The sequence below is a fragment of the Vitis vinifera genome, chromosome 18, assembly GCF_030704535.1.
Source record: "Vitis vinifera cultivar Pinot Noir 40024 chromosome 18, ASM3070453v1".
Classification (NCBI taxonomy): domain Eukaryota; kingdom Viridiplantae; phylum Streptophyta; class Magnoliopsida; order Vitales; family Vitaceae; genus Vitis; species Vitis vinifera.
In genome coordinates this window covers 3323381-3348369 of record NC_081822.1, presented here as the reverse complement: position 1 = coordinate 3348369, position 24989 = coordinate 3323381, and the positions used below count along the sequence as shown (strand labels likewise).

The following is a 24989-nucleotide window of genomic DNA, read 5'->3' as shown; positions in this document are numbered from 1 at the left end:
TAATAGCGTGTGTTCGAGACTTGATTCAGGGGAACCGCTTTGGTGGGGGGAGAGCGGGTGGTAGAGTAGTCGAAGTAAGGTTAAACATAACAACAAATTCATTAAACCCGAAAAGAATTATGCATAGAATTACGTAAATCTGAATGTTTTTACTACCAAGGTCTTATTATAATAGTAATAATCTACATAATTCTTAATGTCTTTAATATAGCATTATGAACTCCTCCACAGATACCTCAACTCGCCTAGTTTATTGAGGGATCTTTCAAGAACACTTTCCTAAGTTTAAGGGATAGGGATAAGATCTTTTTACTCTATCTGACTCAATGTTATAACAAAATAAAATTACCAACAGAGGAAGATGAAGACTGAGGTCGGGGTGCGGGTTTGCATGTCTCAATAGAGACACTTGTGGTTTGGGGTGAACAATCTTGGTCGCAAGCTTGCAGCATTTTTATGCTTGGTTGAAGCACAAAATACCTGTACTACAGCTCATGCCATACCATATGAATCTCTTAAAATCTAAATGTCGCCAAGGCATTATACTTTCCATATCCATTCAACGAGATATCATAGAGGGCATTCGCCTCTCTTTTATGGAATATCACAGTTTTGTTTTGTTTCCATTCCTCCCGTTCTCTTAATTTTAACAGCACTATTCACATCCATATAGAAAATTACACATTCCATGACACACATCCAAGATCCACACTAAGATAACGACAAATAGGCATGAGATTAGTCCGGAAATCAGCCTCCACAGCAAGAACCACAGGCGGGTAGAGCACCTGGAAGTTAGCACAAGAAAATTTTTATTCACAAAAATGAAAACACTTCCTGCAACATAAATTTAAAAAGAGAAGAAATGAGCTTACTGTGGTCAATCCCTCGAACATTGTCTAATCCACGGGGTGGACCACGCGGACCACCACCATATGGACCCCTTCCAGGACCTCCCGGGCCACCACCATCCCATTTCTTTCCAGAACCCGAGCTTTTCCTGTAAGCATCTGATTTTTCCATCTATGGCATGGAAAACATGAAGGATATGAGAAACAATTACCTCTTTAGCTAATTCCAGTTGATAAAATTTTAAATTTACCGAGAACATTGTCACAAAAAACACGCCAATGAAATTCACAATAGCCCAAAAAAAATCAGTGATTGTTCTTAGTCGCCATATTGATCGGTTGGACTTCACAACACCTGTAATAAATATGAGAAGTTCATTAGCGGTCATTTCAGGTAGTAAAAGGAGAATCAATCGAACTGCAAATGAGTCCATGCTAAAGTTTTCTTTCACTACCCTCAGATATAGCCAACAAATATACACATAAACAGGGACTAAACTGGAAGAAAGATTAAGCACCTATCAATCAAGCATACACCAATCAGGTGATTAATCAGATATTAACTCTTGGACTGTCCTTTTGAAGGACCCTTTTTTCTTTCCTCCTCTTAATGGGTGGTATTTGGCAATTACAATAAATGCTTTTGCCAAACTGCGTACAACTAGGATAAATGCTTTTGCCAAACTGCGTACAACTACGATAAATGCTTTTTGCCAAACTGTGTACAACTACAATAAATGCTTTTTTCAAACTGCATACAACCCTACTTGTGAACTCGCAAATTTTTTTTAAGAAAAAATAAATAAATTTTCATAAACCACTAAAATTAGTCAAAGGTGCTTGTATTGTTATATTGTTGTATTGGGCATCAAATCATGTATCATCCTGTCATAAGATACAATTAAAGTAAGATACATAACCCTATCATAAGATACAAATTAAGGTAAGATATGTACCAATAATAAGTATTGTTCTACTAAAAAAATGTATCATATTTTTGTATCTTATCATATATCATAAGTTTTTAATAACTATAATAAAAATAAATAATAAATTTGATCAAGTACTCTACTCAAATTGTGACCTTGTAAGAAAATAAGAATCAGAACTTCGAGCTATTGGTTTTTGGAATAGGTCTAACAATAAAACATAAGGCGCAAAGGTGAAAAGAATAACCAAACTTAATATGATTACAGGATGAAATGCAATAAGGTTTATGGTATACCAATAAAATGCAATAAGGTTTATGGTATAACAATAAAATGCAATAAGGTGTATGGTATACTAACAACAAACTTGTTTTCTCTAATAATTTGCCAGTTTTCTCTAAAAATTTGCCAATTTTTCTGACTTTACATAGGATGTAGACTCTTCCGTTGTTCTCAAAAGCTGATATGGAAGCATTTTCTGAAGAATCCTTCCACCACAGCAACAACTAGAAACAAATTAAACATACAATTCAATATCAATTTAAAGAAAGGAAAAAAAATGTTTAGGAAAATGATTTTCTCATGTTTGGTTTACTATGGAAAATACGAAGAAAAAAAAACTCAAATATAATTAAAATTAGTTGGAAACTTGTGTATTATCAAATTATTTAATCTTTAAATAGAAGGAAAAAATAAGTAAAACAAGTTTTAAAAAGTATATAAAAATAATTTATTAATTTTAAATTTATTTTTTATTTTTCTTCACTTTTTCGTTCATTCTATTTTTCTTCTCTATTTTATTTCCCTTGCATTTTCCCCTAAATTTTATGAGAGCTAAACATACCATAAAAGATTGAAGGGGTTGGAACCCCTGTTTTTCAAGAGCCTTCAATGATTGGGAAGAGGAGGCGTAAAGATTTTTGGAGCAGCTACATGGTAAAAGAGTATTTGAGGATGTGGAGGATATGGTGTCCTAGACTAAAACAAAGAGTGGAAAATTCTCAGCCAAGTCTCTCTACTTTGGTCTTGAAGCGGGTTGTCCATCTCTGTTTCCTTCTAGCTATATTTGGAATGTGAATGTGCAGCCCAAGATTAGTTTCTTTGCATGAGAGGCTACGCAGGGCAAAGCCTTAACCTTGGATATGGTCCAAAAAAAAGGATGGGCATTGGCAAATAGATGCTTTATGTGTCTTGAAAAAGAGGAGACCATAGACCATATTCTCCTACATTGTTCAAAAACAAGGGTTTTATGGGATTTACTATTTACTTTATTTGGGGTGTCTTGGGTGTTGCCTTTTTCAGTTAGAGAGACACTTCTAAGCTGACATGGTTCTTTCGTGGGTAAAAAACGCAAGAAGGTGTGGAGAGCTACTCCTCTTCACATTTTTTGGACGGTTTGGAAAGTGAGAAATAGATTGGCATTCAAGGATGATATGTTGTCAATACAGAGACTGAAATACTCTTTTATTCTTTCTTTTCAATCTGAGGCTAAGTTGTTCATAGTTGATTGCCCTCTAACTATAGCTAATTTTATCGATTGGTTGGGCTCTAAGTAGGGTTGTTTTTCAAGCCTTCTTTTGTTCTTTTAGGCCTTATTGGAGGTGGGTGTATAGAAATTGTATTCCTTGAGTCGCCTTTTTGGCGTCTCTTTTATATATGAAATTTTCTTTACCTATAAAAAAAAATACCATAAAAGATTGAAAGAATAACAGGTAAGTCAACTTCATGACACAATCCAGTCAACACCAAGAAACTCCTAAATAAAATACAATGATAAAATGCAAAGCGAAACAAAATACATTTGGTTCCCAGTTCTGACAATTGTTGAACTCTAGGAAGTTCAACAAAACACATGGGTATAATGGGGAGGCCCAACAAAACACATGGGCATAATGGGAAGGCCCATGAGTATAACATGACATTGACCAAGCTGGAAGACAAGATTTTAGAGTGAGACTGTAATGTAGATTGCATATTTTAATAGAACCTGGTTTGGCCTCTGAATTGCCCTATTGCAAAAAGGTAGCAAGCTTTTACAGTTCTGGAGCATATTTCTCCTCTCTATAAATAGCAATGTTTTAAAAACCGGACCAGACCGGCCGGTCCAACCAATACAACTGTCGACCGGTCACAATTCCGGTCCGATCTGCTTATTGAACCGTTTAAGATTTAAACCGGCCACGAACCGCCAAAACCGGCAGTCGGATCGGTGACTCGGTCGAACCGGACGGTTCTAATCGAACCGAACGATTCAATTTGAACCTCCATTTTAAAGGCTCCCTTGCATAAAAAAGTCTTGGCAAATGCCCATTCTGGGCCTTGTCTCATCATGACAAAGCCCAAACCCCACTCAACCATATTGTGGGCTTAGTCTTGAGCCCACCCAATGGGGCAATGCATTGGCCTTCAATGTGGATAGAATTTATAGCCACCCTTGGCATCCTCATTTCTCTTTGAATCCGATGTGGGATTCCTAACCAACCAAATGAATGAAAAAAATAATAAGAAGTCCCCCAGCCAAGAGGAATTGAACCTTGGACCCCAGATTCGGAAGGCATCCAAGGCACCACTCGGCTACACAGCTTTTGTTAGTTAATATGCTAAACAAAATAATATATATTAGATTTAAAATTTTTTTTGTAATGTTAAATAAAAATAATATAATATTTTTAAAAATGATAAAATTAGTTTAAATTTTCATTTTTAATATATTCATATTTAAATATTTTACATATTTCATTTAACAAAATTAAAAATATTAATATGATTTAATTTGATAATATTATTGATTTTTAATTTATTCATATATATTTTAAAATTTTTATAATTATTTTTAATTTTAATAATATATAAATTATATATTTATGACATCACCGGTTCAATAGCGGTTCGACCGCCGGTCCGACCAGTGAACCGTGAACCGGTAACTTTTCCGGTTCGATCACCGGTCCGGTTCTGAAAACATTGATAAATAGGCTACATATGCCACACCAAGTTGCTTCATAATCTGACTCCAAAATTCAATCACTTATCTTGCACATTTTCAGGTATATTGCATGTCAAACTTCCCATATATATCACCTTTCCATTTTCCAGTTTAGATGGAAGGCAATAGGACTCCATTTAGATTAAGGTGAAAGACAAAAAAACAAGGCAATAGCCCAAATATAGTAAGGTGATAAAGAGCATACATGTATTTACCTATTCGATACTTAACCAATACTAACATTGTCTTCACCAATCCACACAACTAAAATTTCATCCCTCATAGTGTCTTATTAAATTAACAAAATAATAATAATTATGAAGAGTGTGAAATACTATATCTCACATCATAACGAAAATCATATTATTTAGAGAAATTCATCTTGTCCAACTGCATATTATAATGTTAACATCCAAAAATAAAAATAAAAAGCAAAATAAGAATCTCCATCTCATTATCACTATGATTGATAATATAATGTTTAATTTTGTTGAACAACCAATTTTTCTTAAAACTTAAGTTTGTAGAATTTAGGTCCACAATACATATCATACTCTTCAATACCCTCCCTCATGTGTAGCATCCATTTTTTGGCTTACATCTAGGTTTTATAAATTAGGGAAATAAACATGTAGCAGTGAGGTTCGAACACTTGAGCTCCCACCAAATGAGGCTCTGATATCATGTTAAAAACCAATTTTCAAGTTCTCCGATACATCTTATACTTTGTTTTAATCTAATCTTAGATTTAATTAAATTAAAATCTAAGTATATTTAATCTCAATCCATGGTCAAATGTGACAGCCTTTATGCCTTGGGCCTTATCCTAAAGTCAATGCCTATGCATTGCCTCTTTGAAGCCACCTTGCCAGGGTCTTCAAAAGGCAACTTTTCTTGACCCATGTCCCTTGATGCCCTAGGCAACCCAAGCGATCACCTTTGATAACATTGTAACAGTTCCAACATAAACTATCCAATTTTCCAATAAAAATATCAACCTCCACAAATCCTACAAATGTAGCAAGTTTATGTGTGTTCAACAAAAACTTAAATATGATTTTCCAACATTCCAAGCTTCAGTTCAGATAGTATTTCAGAAGTACTTTCTCACTTTTAAGAGCTAAAATTAGGGTTGCAACTCTGTTTGGATTGAGATGCAGGCCAACAAAAGCCAATCAAACCTCATCTAAGGTTATAACCCAAAGTCCAGATCAGTGGACCTTTTAATTCTTTTACTATTTGCATTTAGTAACACCTTAATTACATTTTCAATTAATCAAGTATAGCTAGAGATCATGTTTTACAATATAATCATCAATACATGGGTGCTGCAAGGCTGATGTAAGTTACAACAGCAGCTTAAACGCTTGCAATATAACAACAGCTTGGTAACAATTTAGATAAAGATTTCTTATCAACCCTATATAATTGCTAAATGAATACTATAAATTTTGCCTTATCCACCCCATTCTTTCCATTCATATTGATAGAGCAAAAGTGGAGTGCATATAAAACTAGCCTCACCAAAATGTTAAATGAAATCAATAGTTTCCCCAAACTTTAAGAGCTGTTGCATACTTTTAGCAGAAAACATTAATGACTTAATGTAGAAACAGTCATTCAACAAGAAACAAGCACAGAAAGTAACATATGTTACATATGAATTCAAGCCGGTTCAGGTTGGTGACATTGCCTGATGTTGGCATGTATCACAAAAAAAGGAGCTGAAATTTCGGCTTCCAACAGGATGGAAGTGAAAAAGAGCATGGAAAATTGATCATACTGATAATCAGTGATTTTGCCAAAAACATCACCAGAAAATTAGGAAAAAAATGGACGTTTGAGATCCAATTTCGCCTAAAATATTAAAAAATTGTTGATATATTGTAAATCGCCTTATGACATTTTATTTTCAATTTTATCGTATTTATCACTTTAATTTTTTTTTCAAAAAAATTACTAAGTAATTATTATTATTTTTTATTTTTAACATATTCATCATTTTTTTATTTTAAAACATTAAAAAGAAAAAGTTACTATAAATTTGCAAGCAACTAGAATTAGATAAAAATACTAATTTTTTAATATTGTATAAAATATAAATTTTAAATAAAAATTAATTTGATAAAAATTTCAAGAATTTAAATAAACTAGTAAAAAAATTGTAAAAAAGAGACTTCTGAAAAGAACTTTCAAATAAAAAAGATTTGATATGAAACCCTCTTTAAAATTTTTTGAATAATTTAATTTTTATTCCAACTGTAATAAATATTTTTAATTTTATTGATAAAGAACTAGTTTAAGAATTTTTTACCTCTATTCACTAACTTCTAAACTTTTTTTTTTTTTTTTTCGAAATTTTCATAAGATATTTCTGATGTTTTATTGAATCAGATATTACATGAATTTCCTATATTTTCATTCCTGGCCCACACCAATTGAAATTTCACAACCCTTATTGTTTGTGAGGTCGGTGGGCAGTTTGAACTTGACCGCATTGAAACCCTATATGAAATTCTTGCAATTTTTGCCCTCAAAATCAAAGAGTACTTTCAAAATCCCAACGAATTAGTGCCTAATGAGAAATTCCAATGAGTTCTCACCAAATTTCCCCAAAATGAGGACGCACTGAACAGCCAAATCAAAACGAAAAAGGCAAGTAGATCTTATCCATTTCAAGACAAATATCAATAACCCTTTGTTTGATTGTTGAGAGATCGGAGCAAAATAAAAGAAAATAGTATACCAGATGTTCTAATATGTTGGACTCCAAAACGAAAAATCTAAGATCCAGACTTTGTATTTCTTTAAATTTCCTACATTTCCTGGGAAATCAAACGGAGATTGAGAGAAAACCCCAAAAAGAATCAAGAGGATCATCCAGTCATCAATCTGAGAATTATCAACACCGTCCAAATAAATACAAAGATCATATTCAACCAAATAAATAAATAAATAAAACCCCATCTGATGAAGCGATTATGCATTCAAGTTAACGACTTTTTGAAGAGAGTACCTCGCTCGACGTAAGCCATGGAAGCTCTCCCAGGGTCTTCTACGGTCTTCTCCCAAATGGTCGATTCCCACAAGACACGACTGCTATTAAAGACAGAGATCGAAACGACGCGTTTTAAGACCGACCCTCTCTAGGCGGTTCTTTACGTGTTGGATTGATTATGATTGGCCAATAGAAACTTTTGTCAAAGAGGATTCCACGTGTCGGATCACGATTAGTTTGATCGTAACTCAAAAAATTGAACCTGGTGTAATATTTCACTTGGGCCGTCTGGGCCCTCACAAACCAAGCCCACCTTAACACTCCCTATGAAAATTAATGTGGTTTCATATTTTGTGCTAAAACAAAATGAAGACAAAATTAATTTTTCAAGATCCATAATGAACCACATTTTGAAGCATACATTGTTACATAAACAAAATCCACAATTTATTCTGTAAGCAATGTGAACAAAAGGAACAACTATGTGGTTGAATTTTTTGTACTGAAACATAATCAAATGTTTTTCATATGATTTTTTTTTTTCATTTATTTGATTGCCCCAATATATACTTATTGCAAGCATGCGTTTTGGCCAACATGATTTATCCTTTAAAATTTTGGGAAGCCATTCCACTTCCTTCTCTATTTTATCTGAAATCATGAATTTGTATTCTATTATGGATTTGATGATACATATTTGATTTGAGGACTTCATGATACTACTTTTGTCTTCTATTGCTTCATTGGATTATACATTCATCTTAAAATGTCTATTTCCAAGATACCATTTGCCTATATACGCCCTAAAGGAATGAGACACTAAATCCATAACATTTGGTAACATCACTCTTGGACATAAACACAAACCATCCGGAAACCTCCTTCCCAGTCTTCTTAATATCTCATCAAAACACCCTACAAGGTCAGATCCAAGCAGTGGACTTAATACACAAGAAGGGAAAGATGAACTTGTCGACGTATATGGCCCAGAGCCTGAGAAGCCATTACCTAACCCCTAGAGGAACGATTTGTCAAGTATCACTGACACAAATACAAAAGGTTACACACGTATAACAAACAAATCTTAACACAAAAGTTTATCTTATACCATCAATAAAAGGCATCGGGTGACAAGTATGAGAAATGAACCCTTACACAAAGCATGTTATGTCCTCATCAAATGAGAAAAGGCTCAGCACGATCGGCCAACCATAGCTTAATGGAAGTGGCCTATAAAAAAGGAAGTGAAGGCCAATGGAAAGGAAAAATGACCTTTTTGTTGGGAAGATAAAGGAAGAGATCTAGAGTATTAACTTGTTAAGGAAAAATGACCCTTACACAAGAATAATAACAACTTAACAAGAATTAAGAATGGTAATTAAGAACATTCAACTACAAAAGAGGACACCGAATATAACATGAAAAACCCCTCTAAATAGAGGTAGAAAACCACAAAAAAAAAAAAAAATTATTTCGCTTCAATAAATGGCGTTACAATAATTAAGTAATCACTCGAAGTGCGAATCCATTACCCCAGGAAACATGAACAAAAAAAAAATTAGGGAGAAAATAAACCATAAGAATTTTTCAAAAGGTTAATGAAAGGAACCTGTAACTTCACCTTTGAGCCCTATAACAGTGCCCAAAAAAACAATTCTGGTCTTATTTTCTTTTCTCAATCAAATGTCATTCTCTCACATAATACCAAAACCCAAAAACCCTAATATTATTTATATATCCATATTTAGGTTTAGGGAATACCTAAATATAAAGTAGCCTAATATATGGGCTCATGGGTTGGACAAACATAACCCAACACTTTTTAGAAGGAAGACCAAAGACCTTCCCTGTAGGAACCCAACAATGGCACTATTACATGTGAGATATATATATATAAATGAAAAATAGTTTTTAGATCAAATAAAAATTAATTAATTATTATTGTGAAAAATTATGACAAAGAATAATAATAAGGGAAAAAATGGATGAACGAAAACAAAAAACACAAAAAGGATACAACGATTTAGGTGCTAATTTGGTATAAAACCCTACATCTACGAATGAAAATAAAGAAAATTTTCTATTATTAGTCTCAATTATACAAAAACAAAAGACTTTTTTTTTTTGTCATAATCCCTTTCTATACCTTTTTTCCTAATTATATAGAAAGATTACGAATTATAAATTAAGTACATAATTATTAAATATGTCTATTCTTATAAGAAGATCTCAAAATATGACATTTCCTTTATAATAATAGAAAACCACTTATAAAAATATTTTTCTATCCAAAAGTTATCAATTTCAATTGATTACAAAATAAAATTTGAAACACCTTCTAACCCATAAAATAATAATAATAATAATTATAATTATAATAATATCTCAATCACTAGGAATGATGTCTAAGAAAATTTTTGAACCACATCCAAAATGGTTTGCGAGGGGTGGCCAAAATTTAATGATTTCAATATTTTTTTAAAGTTTAAATTTTTGAAGAACTAGATTTTGATTTTCAAGGGGTGTTTGTTTTTTTACTTAATTCTAAATAGAAACTTAGATGGTGTTTGTTTTTTTGGCTTTTTGCTGAAAATCATTTAGTTTTAGAATTTAGGTTGTTTGTTTTTTTACTTTTTCATGACTTATTATAAACTTTTTACTAAATAGAAAAAGCCAAAATATGTGGCTTTTTCTAAATAGAAAAAATAACACAATGGTTTTTTTTACTTTTTAATACTTAATATAAATAAAATACTACAAAAACAAACAACCTAATATTTAATACTATTAAGTATTAAGGTTCTATTTAGAATTAAGTAAAAAAACAAACACCACCTTAATATTTAATAGTATTAAATATTAGGTTGTTTGTTTTTGTAGTATATTATTTCTATTAAGTATTAAAAAGTAAAAAAAACCATTGTGTTATTTTTTCTATTTAGAAAAAGTTATAGGTGGTGTTTGTTTTTTTGGCTTTTTGCTGAAAACCATTTAGTTTTAAAAATTAGGTTGTTTGTTTTTTTACTTTTTCATGACTTATTATAAACTTTTTACTAAATAGAAAAAGCCAAAATATATGGCTTTTTCTAAATAGAAAAAATAATACAATGTTTTTTTTTACTTTTTAATACTTAATAGAAATAAAATACTACAAAAACAAACAACTTAATATTTAATATTATTAAATATTAAGGTTCTATTTAGAATTAAGTAAAAAAACAAACACCACCTAACTTTTTCTATTTAGTAAAAAGTTTATAATAAGTCATAAAAAAGTAAAAAAACAAACAACCTAAATTCTAAAACTAAATGTTTTCAACAAAAAGTCAAAAAAATAAACAACACCTAAGTATTAAAACTTCTTTAATTTGTCATTAAACTCAAGTCAACGCCCAAGTCTAATGGCACCTGGCTTTCAAACCTCAACAACTTTCGATGTGAGACGAGTCTAATTAAAGGTTAAAATAGTAATTATGGTCATATTTCCATGCATCATTTAAAATTCCCACTTGATGGCACGCAGATTCCACCCCAATACCAATAGCTGTTCACGTGGCGGCTTAAATAATATACTAATGGATGATGGATGTTTTCAAATCTTGGAAATTAAGTGGCATGTTTGTAGCAAGCTGGAAAACCATTCTAAAAAAATTAATTTTTGAAAAAGTTGTTGGGAAATAACTTAAAAATAAAAAATTTATTCGATGATTTAGAATGTTTTTACCTCACTTTTCTAAGTTTTTAAATATTTCAGAAAATTAACTTTAATGCATATTATTTCAAATATTAAAAATAAATTTGATGGTTAATACTTTATTTTTAATCATTTTTCATATTTATACGAATATTCTTTAAATAATCCTATCAAATAAGAGAAAATAATTTAAATATATTCTCAAAAAATATCTTCCTTTATAACAAGTTTTTTAAAAAATATCAAACATATTTTTATACCTAAGAATAATTTTATATTTTTTTAAAATAGTTTCCAAACATTCTAAAAAATTTAGAGCATTTTGGTAACTATTTTTAAGAAAGGTTTCTATTTTTTTTTTATAAAAAAAATGCATTTGTGTAGACCCCTTAATAGACCAAAGATTTATTTTCCTTTTTTACCACCATTCTTTGGACCGAGAAGAGTCAGGCATGGAAGTGGGGGACAACTGTCAGGAGCAAGCTGCATGGGACATTTGGACACCTTGCCATGGTGGTGGTTGAGGATAGGGACTTGTTGATGGTTGAAGCAATGGAGCCACTAGAAGCTTGCAAGGGAAGCTAAGAAAAGCTTATAAAAGGAAAAGAAATGAGAGCAAGCGGGCGGGTGGAGATTTTTTGAGAGTTTAAGAGAAACATATGGTATTAGAAAGCTAGAACGGAGACGTCAGGAGGAAGAGCAACCAGCTGGGAAAAAAAGGGAAAACAATGCTTGAAGCCAAACAAATAATTGCTTGAAGGGAGTTTATTTTAGGTATGATTTCCACAACATTTTTTATCTTCTTACCTTTACATGATTCTATATTGTTTTCTGGTGCATTTATGAGTGTCATCTGATTGATTAGTGTGGGTATCAAGAGCTGTTTGTTGATTTTGTTAAATATGATTATGCTCATACATGCTCTGTTTTTGGGTTTCATGTTGGTTCCCGCTATTCCCCTATAAATGACTAACACATGGATTATTTTGTTTGAACTGGATATTTGATTAGTCTTGAAAATGCTCACTGTTCGTTTCACCTGCTTAGATCCATTTAATATGACATGAAATGGAATCTAGATTAATTGATTGTTTGTTTAGAGCATGCTCTATTTCTTGAGGCCCTCATTGCTTTTGAAAAACTCCTGTCATTATTTTGAAAACTACATGGAAGTTCAAATAGATTTTGGAAACCTTTTGGATTTTTCTTGTACTCCAAGACCCCTGGAACGCCACCCAGCTTCGGTCTTTAGCTCCAACCAATCCAGACTACCTCCTTGTTGCCACTAGCATTGACCTGTGTGAAAGAAGATACAGAAAAATGGGTTCATTCTGTTCAAGACTCTGAGTGGGGTTTGGAAAGCGCTAGAGCAACCGTAGAAATAGATTGGGAACCGAATGACAGCGTGCTAGCTTGCTTCGATTGGTCCGGCATCGTCTCCGGCTGTGAGGCGAGCTGCCATGTATGTATCGGCAGCATAGTCAGTGTTGGAGTATACACAAAGAAAGATATATGTGAGCAATGCAGAAGCGGGACTCAAGAATGGCAACACAAATGGTTGACCACGAGGATTCAACTCATTCCCCCGTTGAACAGATGATGGAGAAGATCTCTAAGAAGATCCACAGTCACTACTCATCGTCTTTCTGATTCCGATAACGAGAAATCATCTCCCACAACTTTCAAAGCCAAGGTTTATCGGATCTTCGACAGGGAAAAACCTATTCACAAGGTTCTCAACGGTGGAAAACCTATTGATGTTGTTTTGTGGGAAAAAAAAATTTCGACAGGAGTGCTTGGTGGTGAAACTGCAGTATGGACTCTATTCGAGTTGCTTGAATACCACCTGCTAACTCTAGTATGCCATTGCTTGATACTCGCACTGGCAATATTATTCTTGTGGTCCAATGCAACCACCTTCATCAACAAGGCACCACCACACATTCCAGAAGTCCACATTCCAAATGATCTAGTTCTGCAGTTTGCATCGGCTTTGAGAATTGAAATCAACCGGGGTTTTGCTATCTTGTGCAATATTGCATCTGGCAAAGATCTAAAGAAGTTTCTCTCAGTGATTGTTGGCTTATAAGTGGTGGCGCAGGCAAGGTTGCAGGAGGTTATCAGGGCTATGGTGTTTCTGGGAGTAACCTAACTACATATGATGGTCGAATGGATTCTAATAAATACGTGCAACCTTAGTGTTAGCCTAAGGGTTTTCCCAATCGGGTTTTGATGATAACAAATCATGATTAAGTGACTAATTGGTTTGAATGGTAAAGAATCTCAAGTATAAATTCAGAAATTCATCAAATGACCAAAGGGATACAAGATCGAGACTATTGAAAGACTTTTGTTCATAGGAAACGAATGTAAAATGAATGCATGGGTGCACTTAGTTTTTTTTTTTTCATACATTTTCATGCATATTTGAAAACTTGGTTTATTCGTTAAAATTTCGATTTTATTAAAACTCGAGTTTTATCAAATGTACCTTAGGTAAAACGTTTCAAAATTGACATATTAATTTACCTAAAGACCTTACTTAAGTGTTAGAAAAGAAAGGAGTTGAAAAATATAGGTTTCGAGGCCAAAAGGCTAAACCGATCGAGACTCTAGCCAACCGGCTCAACCAGTTGGGGAACCGATCAACCGGTTGCTCTTGTTCAGCCGAGGTTTGATCAAGGAGTGCCAAAAACATTTTCTCTCATCCAGTAACTTCCTCTTCCCGATTGGGTTCTATCTTTCCCAGTCGACCTCCGATCGAGGCAACGATAACCTGCTAAAACATTAAATGCTCCAACGGCTAGTGAATCGGTCGACCCCCAACTCGACCGGTCGAGACTGTCTTTTGCTTTTCTTAGCTCCCGATCTTAAAAACCTATAAATTGAGAGTTTCACTTCATTTATGATATAGAGAACACTTGCAATCAATTGTCTATCTACTTGTTCTTGGCTTAAAAGCGCTCTCATTTCTTTCTTAGTACATTAAACCATCACTTGCATATCTTTTAGTGCACCCTTGTGAGTCATCCTAGCTTTGTTTTGTATTTGAGCTATCTTTGAGCTAGGTTGAGGGATTATTTATTATAAAACTTGAGTGTTAAAGCCTTCAAGAGGTTTAAATCTTGAAGAGATTGTGTAAGAGCTCATTGGAGCCGGAATCCAAGTGTAAAGAATTGGAAGCTTGGTTGAAGCTTCAAGCTAGTGGAACTCTCACTCGGTTAGGAGATTGAAGAGAGTGGACGTAAGCAAGGAAGTATCGAACCACTATAAAATCCATGTTTGAATTCTCTAACTCTATCTCTTTATTTCTTGATTATATTGTGTTTGAATTTGTTGTGTAGAAAAAGTTTTGAAAAACTCAATTCACCCCCCTTTTAGGTGTTTTTTTCATTTAAGTATAGCATTTATTTTCTCACTTAGAATACAGAAGGTGGTTTTCCACCTTATGGTTATTCTGGGTACAGTGCACCTAGCTATGGGTATGGTCTTGCCAATAATGGTATGGGATATGGTGGTTATGGTGGTAAAGGGTATGGAAAATGGGTTTGTAGTGTGAGTATGACAGACATATGCATTGGAAGTGGGTTTATGGTGTGGGTATGACATATATATGCATGGAAAATGGGTTTGCAGTGTGGGTATGACATTCATATGCATGGAAAATGGGTTTGTCGTGCTACTGGTCCTGTACACGTTTGGCTAATGATGCTAAGGTTTTTTGTCTTTTATTATTGTTATTATTTTCTTATTTTTCTTCAACTTTTGATGCCAAAAATTTAATTTTTGAAATTTTAATCTTAAGATATTTTTTCAAAACTCCATTTTTTTAAGTTTAATTTTCAAAACTTTATAACTTTCCAAACTTTAATCATCTTTTTAAATTTAATTTTCCAAACTTTCATTTTCAAATAAATTTCCAAAATTCCAATTTTCGATTTAATTTTTCAAAACTCCATTTTTTAAGTTTAATTTTCAAAATTTTAACTTTCCAAACTTTAATTATCTTTTTAAATTTAATTTTCCAAACTTTCATTTTCAAACAATTTTCCAAAATTCCAATTTTCAAAACTTTAATCTTCAAATAATTTTCCAAAATTCAAATTTCTAAAACTTTCATTTTCAAATATTTTTTCAAAATTCCAATTTTCAAATTTAATTTTCAAAACTCTCATTTTCAATTTTTTTTTTTAAATTCCAATTTTTGAATTTAATTTTTAAGATTTCAATTCTCAAATAATTTTCAAAACTCCAGTTTTTTTTTCAAATAATTTTAATTCCACTCCAATTTTCAAATATTTTTTAATTCTACCACATTTCATCATTCGTTAGGGTTTTAAGGGGTGTTACAGTCTTTATCGTACTTTCCCAATAAGTAACCTGACCCCCAAACTCATATTTGGTTTTTCACAAACCACATTTTCCAAATAAAGAGTCGCACTTAGAGTTTTATTTCTTATTTGTTTTCTCTAAAAAAAAAACCATCGAGTGGGAACACATCGAGCGAAATACAGGGTCCACAATTTGGTAATAGAAACTATTTTATATTTTTAAAAATAGAAAATATGATGTTTTCATATAACATTTTTTAATTATTTCCTATTGTTTTCACTTGTTTTTTTTTAGAGTTGTTTTAGAAAATAACTATACAAATATATAAAAGGATTAAAATAAAGCATTGGATATAAAAATTATTTTTAAAAATATTAACAATGGGTTAAAAATATTTCAAGTTCCCAAATAGACTTTTGTTTCACAAAACATTAGACAACGATTTTCAAAAATTGTTCTTAAAAACTATTTTTATTGTTTTTGGATGCCATTTTTAAAAATAATTTTTTAAAATTGTTCTTTGATGTTTTGTAAAACAAACATTTATTTGGGAATTTAAAATGTTTTTACCTTATTTTTAATATTATTAAATATGTTTTTAAAATCATTTTTATATTTAGTGCTTTATTTTTAATCATTCTATATATTTGTATAATTATTTTATAAAACAGTTTTTAAAAAACAAATGAAAATAATAAAAAACAACAAAAAAATGTTATAAGAAATCATCATATTTTATCTTAAAAATAAAAAATAAAAAATAATTTTCAATTATCAAAACATATTTATTTATTTTTTGTGTGAAGAATAGAAAACTATATATTCTGGAAAAGAATGACCAAAAGAAGCCATTAATTTAGTGTTATATGTCACCAACTATAGAACAAGGAATCAATGATCAATTACTGTCATTTTCTCAATTTTGCACTACCGACTATGGTACAAGGAACTGAACTTTCTTTTTGCTTTATGCTTGATTGGGTAACTTGTAGCTTATGTTGGCCTTTTTATATGCATGGGAATGGGATTGTGACTTTGTCATGTGTTTTTTCTTTTCGAGCTTCTAGAATTCTATAATCGGGAAAGAAGAGAATTATAAAATTTTAAAACTTTATCCTAAAGGATAGTCAAAGTCTTTTTTGGGCCCCAACAGACAGTCTTTATTGGGACGCCCAACAGGCAGTCTTTCATCTAACAGTCATTTTGGAAGCGTGGGCCCATAAAGCATAAACGCTCTCACGTGGATTGTAGGTAAACCAACTCTTCTAAGTTCTTATTAGTTTGGATCTAGCCTATAAATTGAAGTCACCCCACCACATTTGATATCCCACGACACACCGTATTTTTTCCCATCCAAGTGAAACGACAAAAGGATGGAGGTTGAGAGAGTGCAAGCCCTGGCCTCTGGTGCTGATCTCAATGAGCTTCCGGCGAAATTCATCCGGCCAGCCCATGAGCGGCCGGAGAATACCAAGCCCCTTGAAGGGGTGAGCGTGCCGGTCATCTCCTTAGCGGAGTCTCACGACGTTTTGGTGAAGGAAATCTACAAGGCTTGTAGCGAGTGGGGATTTTTCCTTCTGAAGGATCATGGTATATCTCCAGGGTTGATAGAAAAGTTGCAGGAGGTTGGGATAGAATTCTTTAAGCAGCCACAGGAGGAGAAGGAGAAGTATGCAAATGATCCTTCAACTGGTAAGTTTGAAGGGTATGGAACCAAGATGACTAAGAACCTTGATGAGAAGGTTGAGTGGGTTGATTATTTTTTCCATCTCATGTCTCCTCCTTCTAATGTTAACCATCAGATCTGGCCCCAAACCCCTTCTTCCTACAGGTAATGCATTGAACTCTTTAAGTCAATTCTCCATGCATATTTGTATTTAGTTTTTTATTTTTTATTTATATTTTGTCTCTAACACAATAACATGAGACAGATCGTTTTTTAATTTTTTAATTCATTAAAGCTGTTACGTAACTTTAATGAATCCCACTTGTTCTTTGAAAAATATCTTTCACCTCACAAAGCTTGTTTCATTCAATACACAGCCATAAATGACCTTGTATATAAAGGAATTTAATAATTTTTTCAGTTTGGTTTTAGGACAGACGACAGAATATAAGAAAGAAATGACAAAAGGGAAAAAAAAAAAGAATCAAAGTCCAATTTTATTTTTTTTTCTTTTTCTTGCTTGAAAGTGCCATTCCCGTCGCTACCTTTTCCTAAACGTAAAGGTATGATCACGTGAATGAAACTTATAACCAGATATTCATGCCACAAACCTTGGTTAATATCACCTTTGTCCATGTTACACAGGGAAGTCACAGAAGTATACAACAAGGAACTACTAAAAGTAACAGATACGCTATTGGAGCTGCTCTCAGAGGGGCTCGGTTTGGAAGGGAAGGTCCTGAAATCACACGTGGGTGGTGATGAAATTGAACTTGAAATGAAAATCAACATGTACCCACCATGCCCACAGCCTCAACTGGCGCTCGGAGTTGAGCCTCACACCGACATGTCCGCCCTCACCCTACTCGTGCCCAATGATGTTCCAGGCCTTCAAGTCTGGAAAGACGATAACTGGGTTGTCGTCGATTACTTGCCAAATGCCCTCTTTGTCCATGTCGGTGATCAAATTGAGGTAAAAAATCTTGCCTAAATTTTAATGACACGTAATAATAAAAACTAAAGGTGTTTGGTTTTTTAGCTTTTTGTTTAAAATAATTTAGGTTATTTGTTTTTTTATTTTTTCATGATTTATTATAAATTTTTTATTAAATAAAAAAAATGTTAAAATATGTAGTTTTTTTTAAATAAAAAAAATAATATATTGATTTTTTTTATTTTTTAATATTTAATAAAAATAAAATATTATAAAAATAAACTACATTTAATACTATTAAGGATTAAGATTCTATTTAAAATTAATTAAAAAAACAAATAACATTTGGACAGGTGAAACTGATATATACCATTTGTAGGTGCTGAGCAATGGGAAGTACAAGAGTGTTCTCCACAGGAGTACAGTGGACAAGGAACGAACCCGCATGTCATGGGCTGTGTTTTGCGCACCTCCCCATAAGGCAATGATCGGACCTCTTCCAGAGCTTGTGGATGAACCAAACCCTGCCAAGTATTCAACCAAAACCTTTGCTGAGTACCGCTACCGCAAATTTAATAAGCTTCCTCAATAAGACCAATATTTTTCCATAATAAGCATTTCTGCACTATCCAGAGATGAGCTTCTGAAGATGTAGACCTTCGGATCAAACTTTGTATTGCTCTTTGTTTCAGCTGCCACTGGAATTTTCAATTTGTTGCCCTTCATTTTGGATTATTGTTGTTGTTGAAGCGGCAAAAGTGCTCCAATGTATTATTTTCCAGACATCATTGATATTTCAATTATAGTGGATATCGCCAAGAACACCAAGGTTGCTTACGAGCATAAATAAAAACCCACAAAGAACAGACGAAACCAGGTTTGAATGCCTGTAACAATTCATAAGAACATCACCGACAACGACGGCCTCACTTTTAGGCAAGTAAGACAACAGTATAAACCCTGGACTTCATTAAAGGCCACACTTTTTTATTTTTTATTTTTTCTGGTTTTTATCAGATATTTTTTAATACATAAAAACCTGAGTGTGTCTTTTTATTTCTGGAAGATGAAAAATACTCCCCCATTTCAAGCCAAATACCAAAGATCGAAGGAAAAAGAAAAGAAAATAGTTTACCGGATGTTCTAATATGTCGGACCCCAGAAACGACAAATCTAAAATCCAAACTTCTTTTTTCTTTTAATTTCCTACGTTTTCTCGGCAACCAAACGGAGATTACAGAAAAACCCTAAAAAGAATGAAGATCAAAATAAAGATAAAGAAACCCTAATTTCATGTAGCAATCATGCATTCAAGTAACGACGTTTTAGAGAGGATACCTGGCCGGCGTGAACCATGGAATCTGAAGCTCCTCCGCCAACGGATCGATTTCTACCCGATCAGTTCCACGTGCCAAATCCTAAGTGGGCATAACGCGTTGATCATAACCCTGGCGACTTTAATAGCCATATACACAATCACAACCTAAAACACCATCTTAATGGGCCTTTAAACCCCTATTTGAGGGTGACTCCTATCAAATCATTCTTTTAATTTTTGTAATGGAAGGCGTGTCAAATTACTTTTGTTTAATGTTCGTATTTGTTTCAATATATACCCATCAATTATCTCAATTTTGAAAAATAAATTTGATCAATTACGTGTCTTGTTGTTGTTGTAACCTATAAATGTACTTTCGAGCCCAGTTGTAGTCCCGTGAAACAAAAACACGCTTCTACAGTTCTACGTTCATTCAAGAGTCCTTGGATCGATTCCATGGCCCATAAATCATTAATTATTTATGAGAAAGATAGAGATACGGAGAGATACGGAGCCACATTCGGACGGGTGGCGAGTCCATGATGTCAAAAAGACTAAAAACGCCCCCACATTTTTCCCGGCTATACCAACCGTTCCGATTACCAGACCTTCAAAGTCCAAACCAGCTTTCAAATTTCTAGGCCTTCAACCATTATTCTCTGTAGTTGTTTAGTTATTGATAAGATTAATTTAAAATAGAAATAATTGGTTAAAAGGGATACTGGAACCAAATAAATTCTTACTTCAAGCATTGGATCTCCTGGCTCAATTAAAAGGGGTAATTTAATTAAAAGTTTCTTGATTGCACTCGTAAAGTGAGCAATAGCTTAAGAGAGCAGCAAAAGAAGCCCATGGAGTGGTGATATTTCCTTATTAGAGCAAGTGGAGGATCATTCCAATCTCTGATGGCATAACCGATGTTTCATGTTAGGAATCTAAGCTTTATTCTTATTCAATGTTAGCTCTGACCTAGCCCTCCATATAAGAAATGCAACAAGTTTAAAATCACAATCAATTCCTTTTTCAAATCCTATTGCAGCAGCACAAACCCTTCTTGCGTGTCACAAATTATCTATGAATAGGAAGAATCCTAAAACAAAATGAGAAGTAGCTAACCAACTCCTAGAAGAGATATAACCAATTGCATTAATCTCGACAATTACGCCACCCACAAAATTTAAAGAACCTAAAGGAGAGTGAATCATTTTTGTTTTCTTTTCTCCTGTTTGAAAAAAAAAAAGAATCAGATTGTGTGTGAGAGAATTTCGGGAATTACATATTCAATTCAATGATGGATTAATTTAATTTTTATTCCAAATAATATAGAGTATAATATTGAGGGGGTAGCGGATATCGAACCCACATCATTAGCTTGAAAGGCTAGGGGCTATAATCCACATACCCCATATTTATGAATTTATCACTTCCCATGTTTTCATTTGAAGAGCAACTTTTTTTTTTTTTTACATAAATACCCTTAATTATTTCAAGTATTTATAATATATATATATATATATATATATATATATATATATATATATATATTTTTAAATAGTCATTTTTACAAAAAAAATAATAAAGGTATTTTTATCAAAATGAGATTAAAAAAATGATTAAAAGTTAAATTTCCAAAATTAGGTTTTCAATTACCCTTTTAATTAAATAACCCTTTAAAATATCTTTTATTAAGCCATTTAAGGTAACACAAATTTCATGATAACATAACCCAAAGGGTCAACCTCTTGATCCATTATTTATTGTTAAAAATCTAATAATCTCACCCTCATATACCGTTAATGGGTTTGGTATCTTTAATTATTTATTTTTATGGTAAAGTTGAAAGAGAAAATAAAAGATTAAAATACTTGCATGTGACCACAAACGGATCTTCATTAAATTACATTTAGCCATAATGCTTTATATAAAGGGCAAATAAAAGTAATATTTTAATGTATTTTTTAAAGGACACGTGTAGCCCATATTGATATTATGATTGGAACGAGCCCACACAATTAAGAGGAATTCATTACTTAATATAGTGTTACAACATCGTCATTGTGTTTGCATATCAACTCTCATTTGTATTCTAACCGAATCAGGGCTGCAAATGCTAACCCCACAAGACATAAAGACTTGGTGGGTTGGGTTCCATACCATTTAGTCCGCTCCCTCCCGTGTAACGCTTTAGGCTCAATGGACTCTCACGGTTTCAAAACGTGTTTATACAATTAAATGTAACTCAAGAACTTTTTTAGAAAAGAAGAAATTAGAATATTTCAGGATCACTGTGTGGTTATAATGCTCACTGAATGTGTGAAACAAAGAGAATGTTACGAAGGGAAGTCACAGAAGAACACAAATGAAGCCCTGAAAGCAGAAGATAAGCTAGAGGAGCTACTGTTCACAGAGTTTCAGGTTTGTCATAGTCATACTTTCTTAATAAGCCATTCATAAAAGCACCATTGTTTGTCATAAGCATAAATAAGAACATTGCAAAGTACCAAAAGAACAGATGAAATAAAGCTTGAATGCCAATAAGAGTAAAAAAGCATCTCCATGGGGCCAGAAGCCAATCCAATCCAAAAATGGACCTTGATTAAATTATGTTTTCATCCACATGAGAAGCATAATGTCCATTTGAAGGTTAGGTAAAGCATTGCATGTGAGAAGCATATTGTCCATTTCAAGTATAGGTAAAGCAGGGGCACATCATAGAGTGGAAGAGAGAAGGGAAAGACATGCTAGGATCAGCAAAAATTCGGGTAAAGGAAATCCAAATTAAGGGTAGAGTGCTTACCTTAATAAACTTATAAGGAACAAACTTTAGTCTGTAATTCTTTGCTATCATAAACTTCTAAAGACATCTGGATTCATCTCCCATTTAGTTTCAACCGGAAATTATTGTTCTTCAGTTCAGAAAGCCTACAGGCCCAATTTTCCATCTCCTCCATTACTTCCCATACCTTGCTTTCTTTTTCCCAGTCCCATATTTCCATGATAGGCAATTGTACATGTCCTTGTTTCCCTTTACTGGCCCAATAAAGTCCCTAAGTTACAGATGAAACATAATTGTGAAAATAATTTTAAGTAATCAAGCACATCAAAGTAAATCTCCTAAATAACTATAACCCCAGAAGGGGGAGGAGCATTTGACAACAGAAATAAACAAGCCATAGCATGAAAGTTGAAGAAAATTGATTGGTTCTTTTTGGATTTAGAAGGACCCCTTAAAACCTTTTCACACACCACGCTCTTATCCTAAATCCATTGAGGTTATGTTTTTAACCTTCATTACCATCCTACATGTGTTTGCAGAAATACAAACATGTTCTCTAATTGTGGCACCAAATATATTTCATTATCATGACTCCTAGGGGAAGTTTGTTTAATTATCAGTAGATAAGATTTCCATAATTTACCCCTTTTAACTTTTTTAAATCAAAGATTGTTTACACTATCAATAAATAACCTCATTTCTAGTTTTAATATCGTATTTATGACTCCAGTGATGAGTTTGTTGTACAGGAACTTATTTTGAAATTTTACAAGATTAAAAGTTGAATAGTTCTACCGCTAAGAGTTATCCAACCTCACATTCCTTTACTGGTATGGTTGTGTCTTTTATTTTTCTCCCCTTCTCTTATAATGAATGGTTTTTTAATTCCAATAATCCAATTTATTTTGGGCCCCTGACGAACCAAACCCAACTCCAAACCTCCCCCCAATCCCTCACAGAGCAGCACATAGACTTAAAAAACAGAGCATTAAAATAAGCATAATGTCATAAAACTACTTTTAAGAAAAGGTACAAAGACGACAAATTTTCATTCACCTTATTGGGTAAAGACAACTGGAGCAAGATTCCATCTGAATATTCTGGGCAATTAATACGTGGTTGAAGAGATTGTTTCACAGCCAAAAGTGCAGTCTCAACATCAAGAAATCCAAATTCCACCATCCTCTTCAAAACTCTAGCTTGGAAGGTTTTCCCTCTTTCACAAATAGAGAAGTTAATTTTCTTGCAGAAATCTAAGAGAAAATATTGCAATGACAAGTGGAAACGTGGTGCAATGCTCAGATATAATCAAGGAACTACTGGAAAGTTTCAGGAAATCCTAAAAAAAATTGAAGAAAAGCAGAATTTTATTCAAGAATAGTAGCATTGGCAGACCTGCTACAGTCCCTGAATGGTGATCGAAGCTCTGGTGCAGGTATGATCCCAGCAAGCAGTGCAGACTCCCCCAGACAGAGAAGGGACGGATGCTTCCCAAAATAAAAAATCGATGCTGATTCAACGCCGTAAATACCATGTCCCCAGTATATCTGCAATGTACCATTGCCTTTGTTACACTCACATATGGAGTCAGTTTTACATTCACACACAACATGACACTCACACAGTGTCACTTGTAAATAATAAACTGATTTACTGAAACAGTAAGTTGACAGACTGCTGAGAGCCAAAAACAGTCCCTGAATCCAACTTTGACCCCTCTGGATTCAGTGCCAGCAAGGTTACCATAGGCCACCAGTCTTAATTTCAATCCATGGTCACATCTATCTTTATTTTATGGTAATACTACTACATTCACCTACAGGCTACAAGGGGTCACGTGAATCATTCATTAAAAGAACAGAATAAAGTGGATAAAAAGAAGATCAATCACCCAAAGTTTGTAATAGGGCTCATGAACCTACTGAAAGGCACATGATCATTAAAAAAACACATTAACCCAAGAAGCAAAAATGTCCCAACTTAAATCAACACTCTCAACAGTCCACCCCTTTCCATGATTTAGAATATCAAAACATACAACATCTGAAAAAGACCTTCACCTACAGGTAGATCTCTTTTTTCAAGGAAAGATTCTGCAACCAAATATAATTAATTGAATGAGACAGGCATTAGTCTGAACACTTAACACTAGGCTTCTTACCTATTCTTGCAAGAGAAGCTATAAAGATCTCTAATACTAGTATCTAGAGATCTCTTGCACAACTATAGAATTCGTGACCTATTAGGAAAAAGAGAGTTGTCTCCTTGAACAGTTCAAGACTGGAAGAGAATATCTCTTATCAAAAAAGTTAAGACCCTAAGAAAGTATGTGAATCACCATGTCAAAAAGATAAAAAGTGCGCACACAAATGAAAATTGATAGAAAAGAGAACTGTGTGACAAAGCAAAACTCTACTCAACCTTACTCATATATAAGCTCAATATTCTCCATTTTGATATTGTTCTCTCCAATGCCAGTGCTAGCACCATCTCAACAATTTTCCT

The 24989-nt window shown here is 33.2% G+C and overlaps 2 protein-coding genes, 1 long non-coding RNA gene and 1 pseudogene across 3 annotated transcripts; 2 read left to right on the top strand and 2 right to left on the bottom strand.

Moving 5' to 3' along the window:
• Positions 1-515: 515 nt before the first annotated feature.
• Positions 516-7933, bottom strand: LOC100250629 (selenoprotein K-like). Its single transcript, XM_002285804.5, has 4 exons — positions 7783-7933; positions 1103-1206; positions 876-1023; positions 516-788 (listed from the first exon to the last, which is right to left on the bottom strand). Exons 1-4 carry the CDS (start codon positions 7799-7801, stop codon positions 751-753), a joined length of 309 nt encoding a protein of 102 aa, XP_002285840.1. The 5' UTR covers positions 7802-7933; the 3' UTR covers positions 516-750.
• Positions 7934-12959: 5026 nt separating this feature from the next.
• Positions 12960-13562, top strand: LOC100245509 (reticulon-like protein B4; annotated as a pseudogene).
• Positions 13563-17102: 3540 nt separating this feature from the next.
• On the top strand, positions 17103-19200 carry LOC100267819 (flavonol synthase/flavanone 3-hydroxylase). The gene is made up of 3 exons (XM_002285805.4): positions 17103-17621; positions 18102-18429; positions 18770-19200. Exons 1-3 carry the CDS (start codon positions 17164-17166, stop codon positions 18980-18982), a joined length of 999 nt encoding a protein of 332 aa, XP_002285841.1. The 5' UTR covers positions 17103-17163; the 3' UTR covers positions 18983-19200.
• Positions 18809-19969, bottom strand: LOC132253086 (uncharacterized). The gene is made up of 2 exons (XR_009464867.1): positions 19729-19969; positions 18809-19277 (listed from the first exon to the last, which is right to left on the bottom strand). It is a non-coding gene; the product is annotated as an uncharacterized LOC132253086 (long non-coding RNA).
• Positions 19970-24989: the final 5020 nt, after the last annotated feature.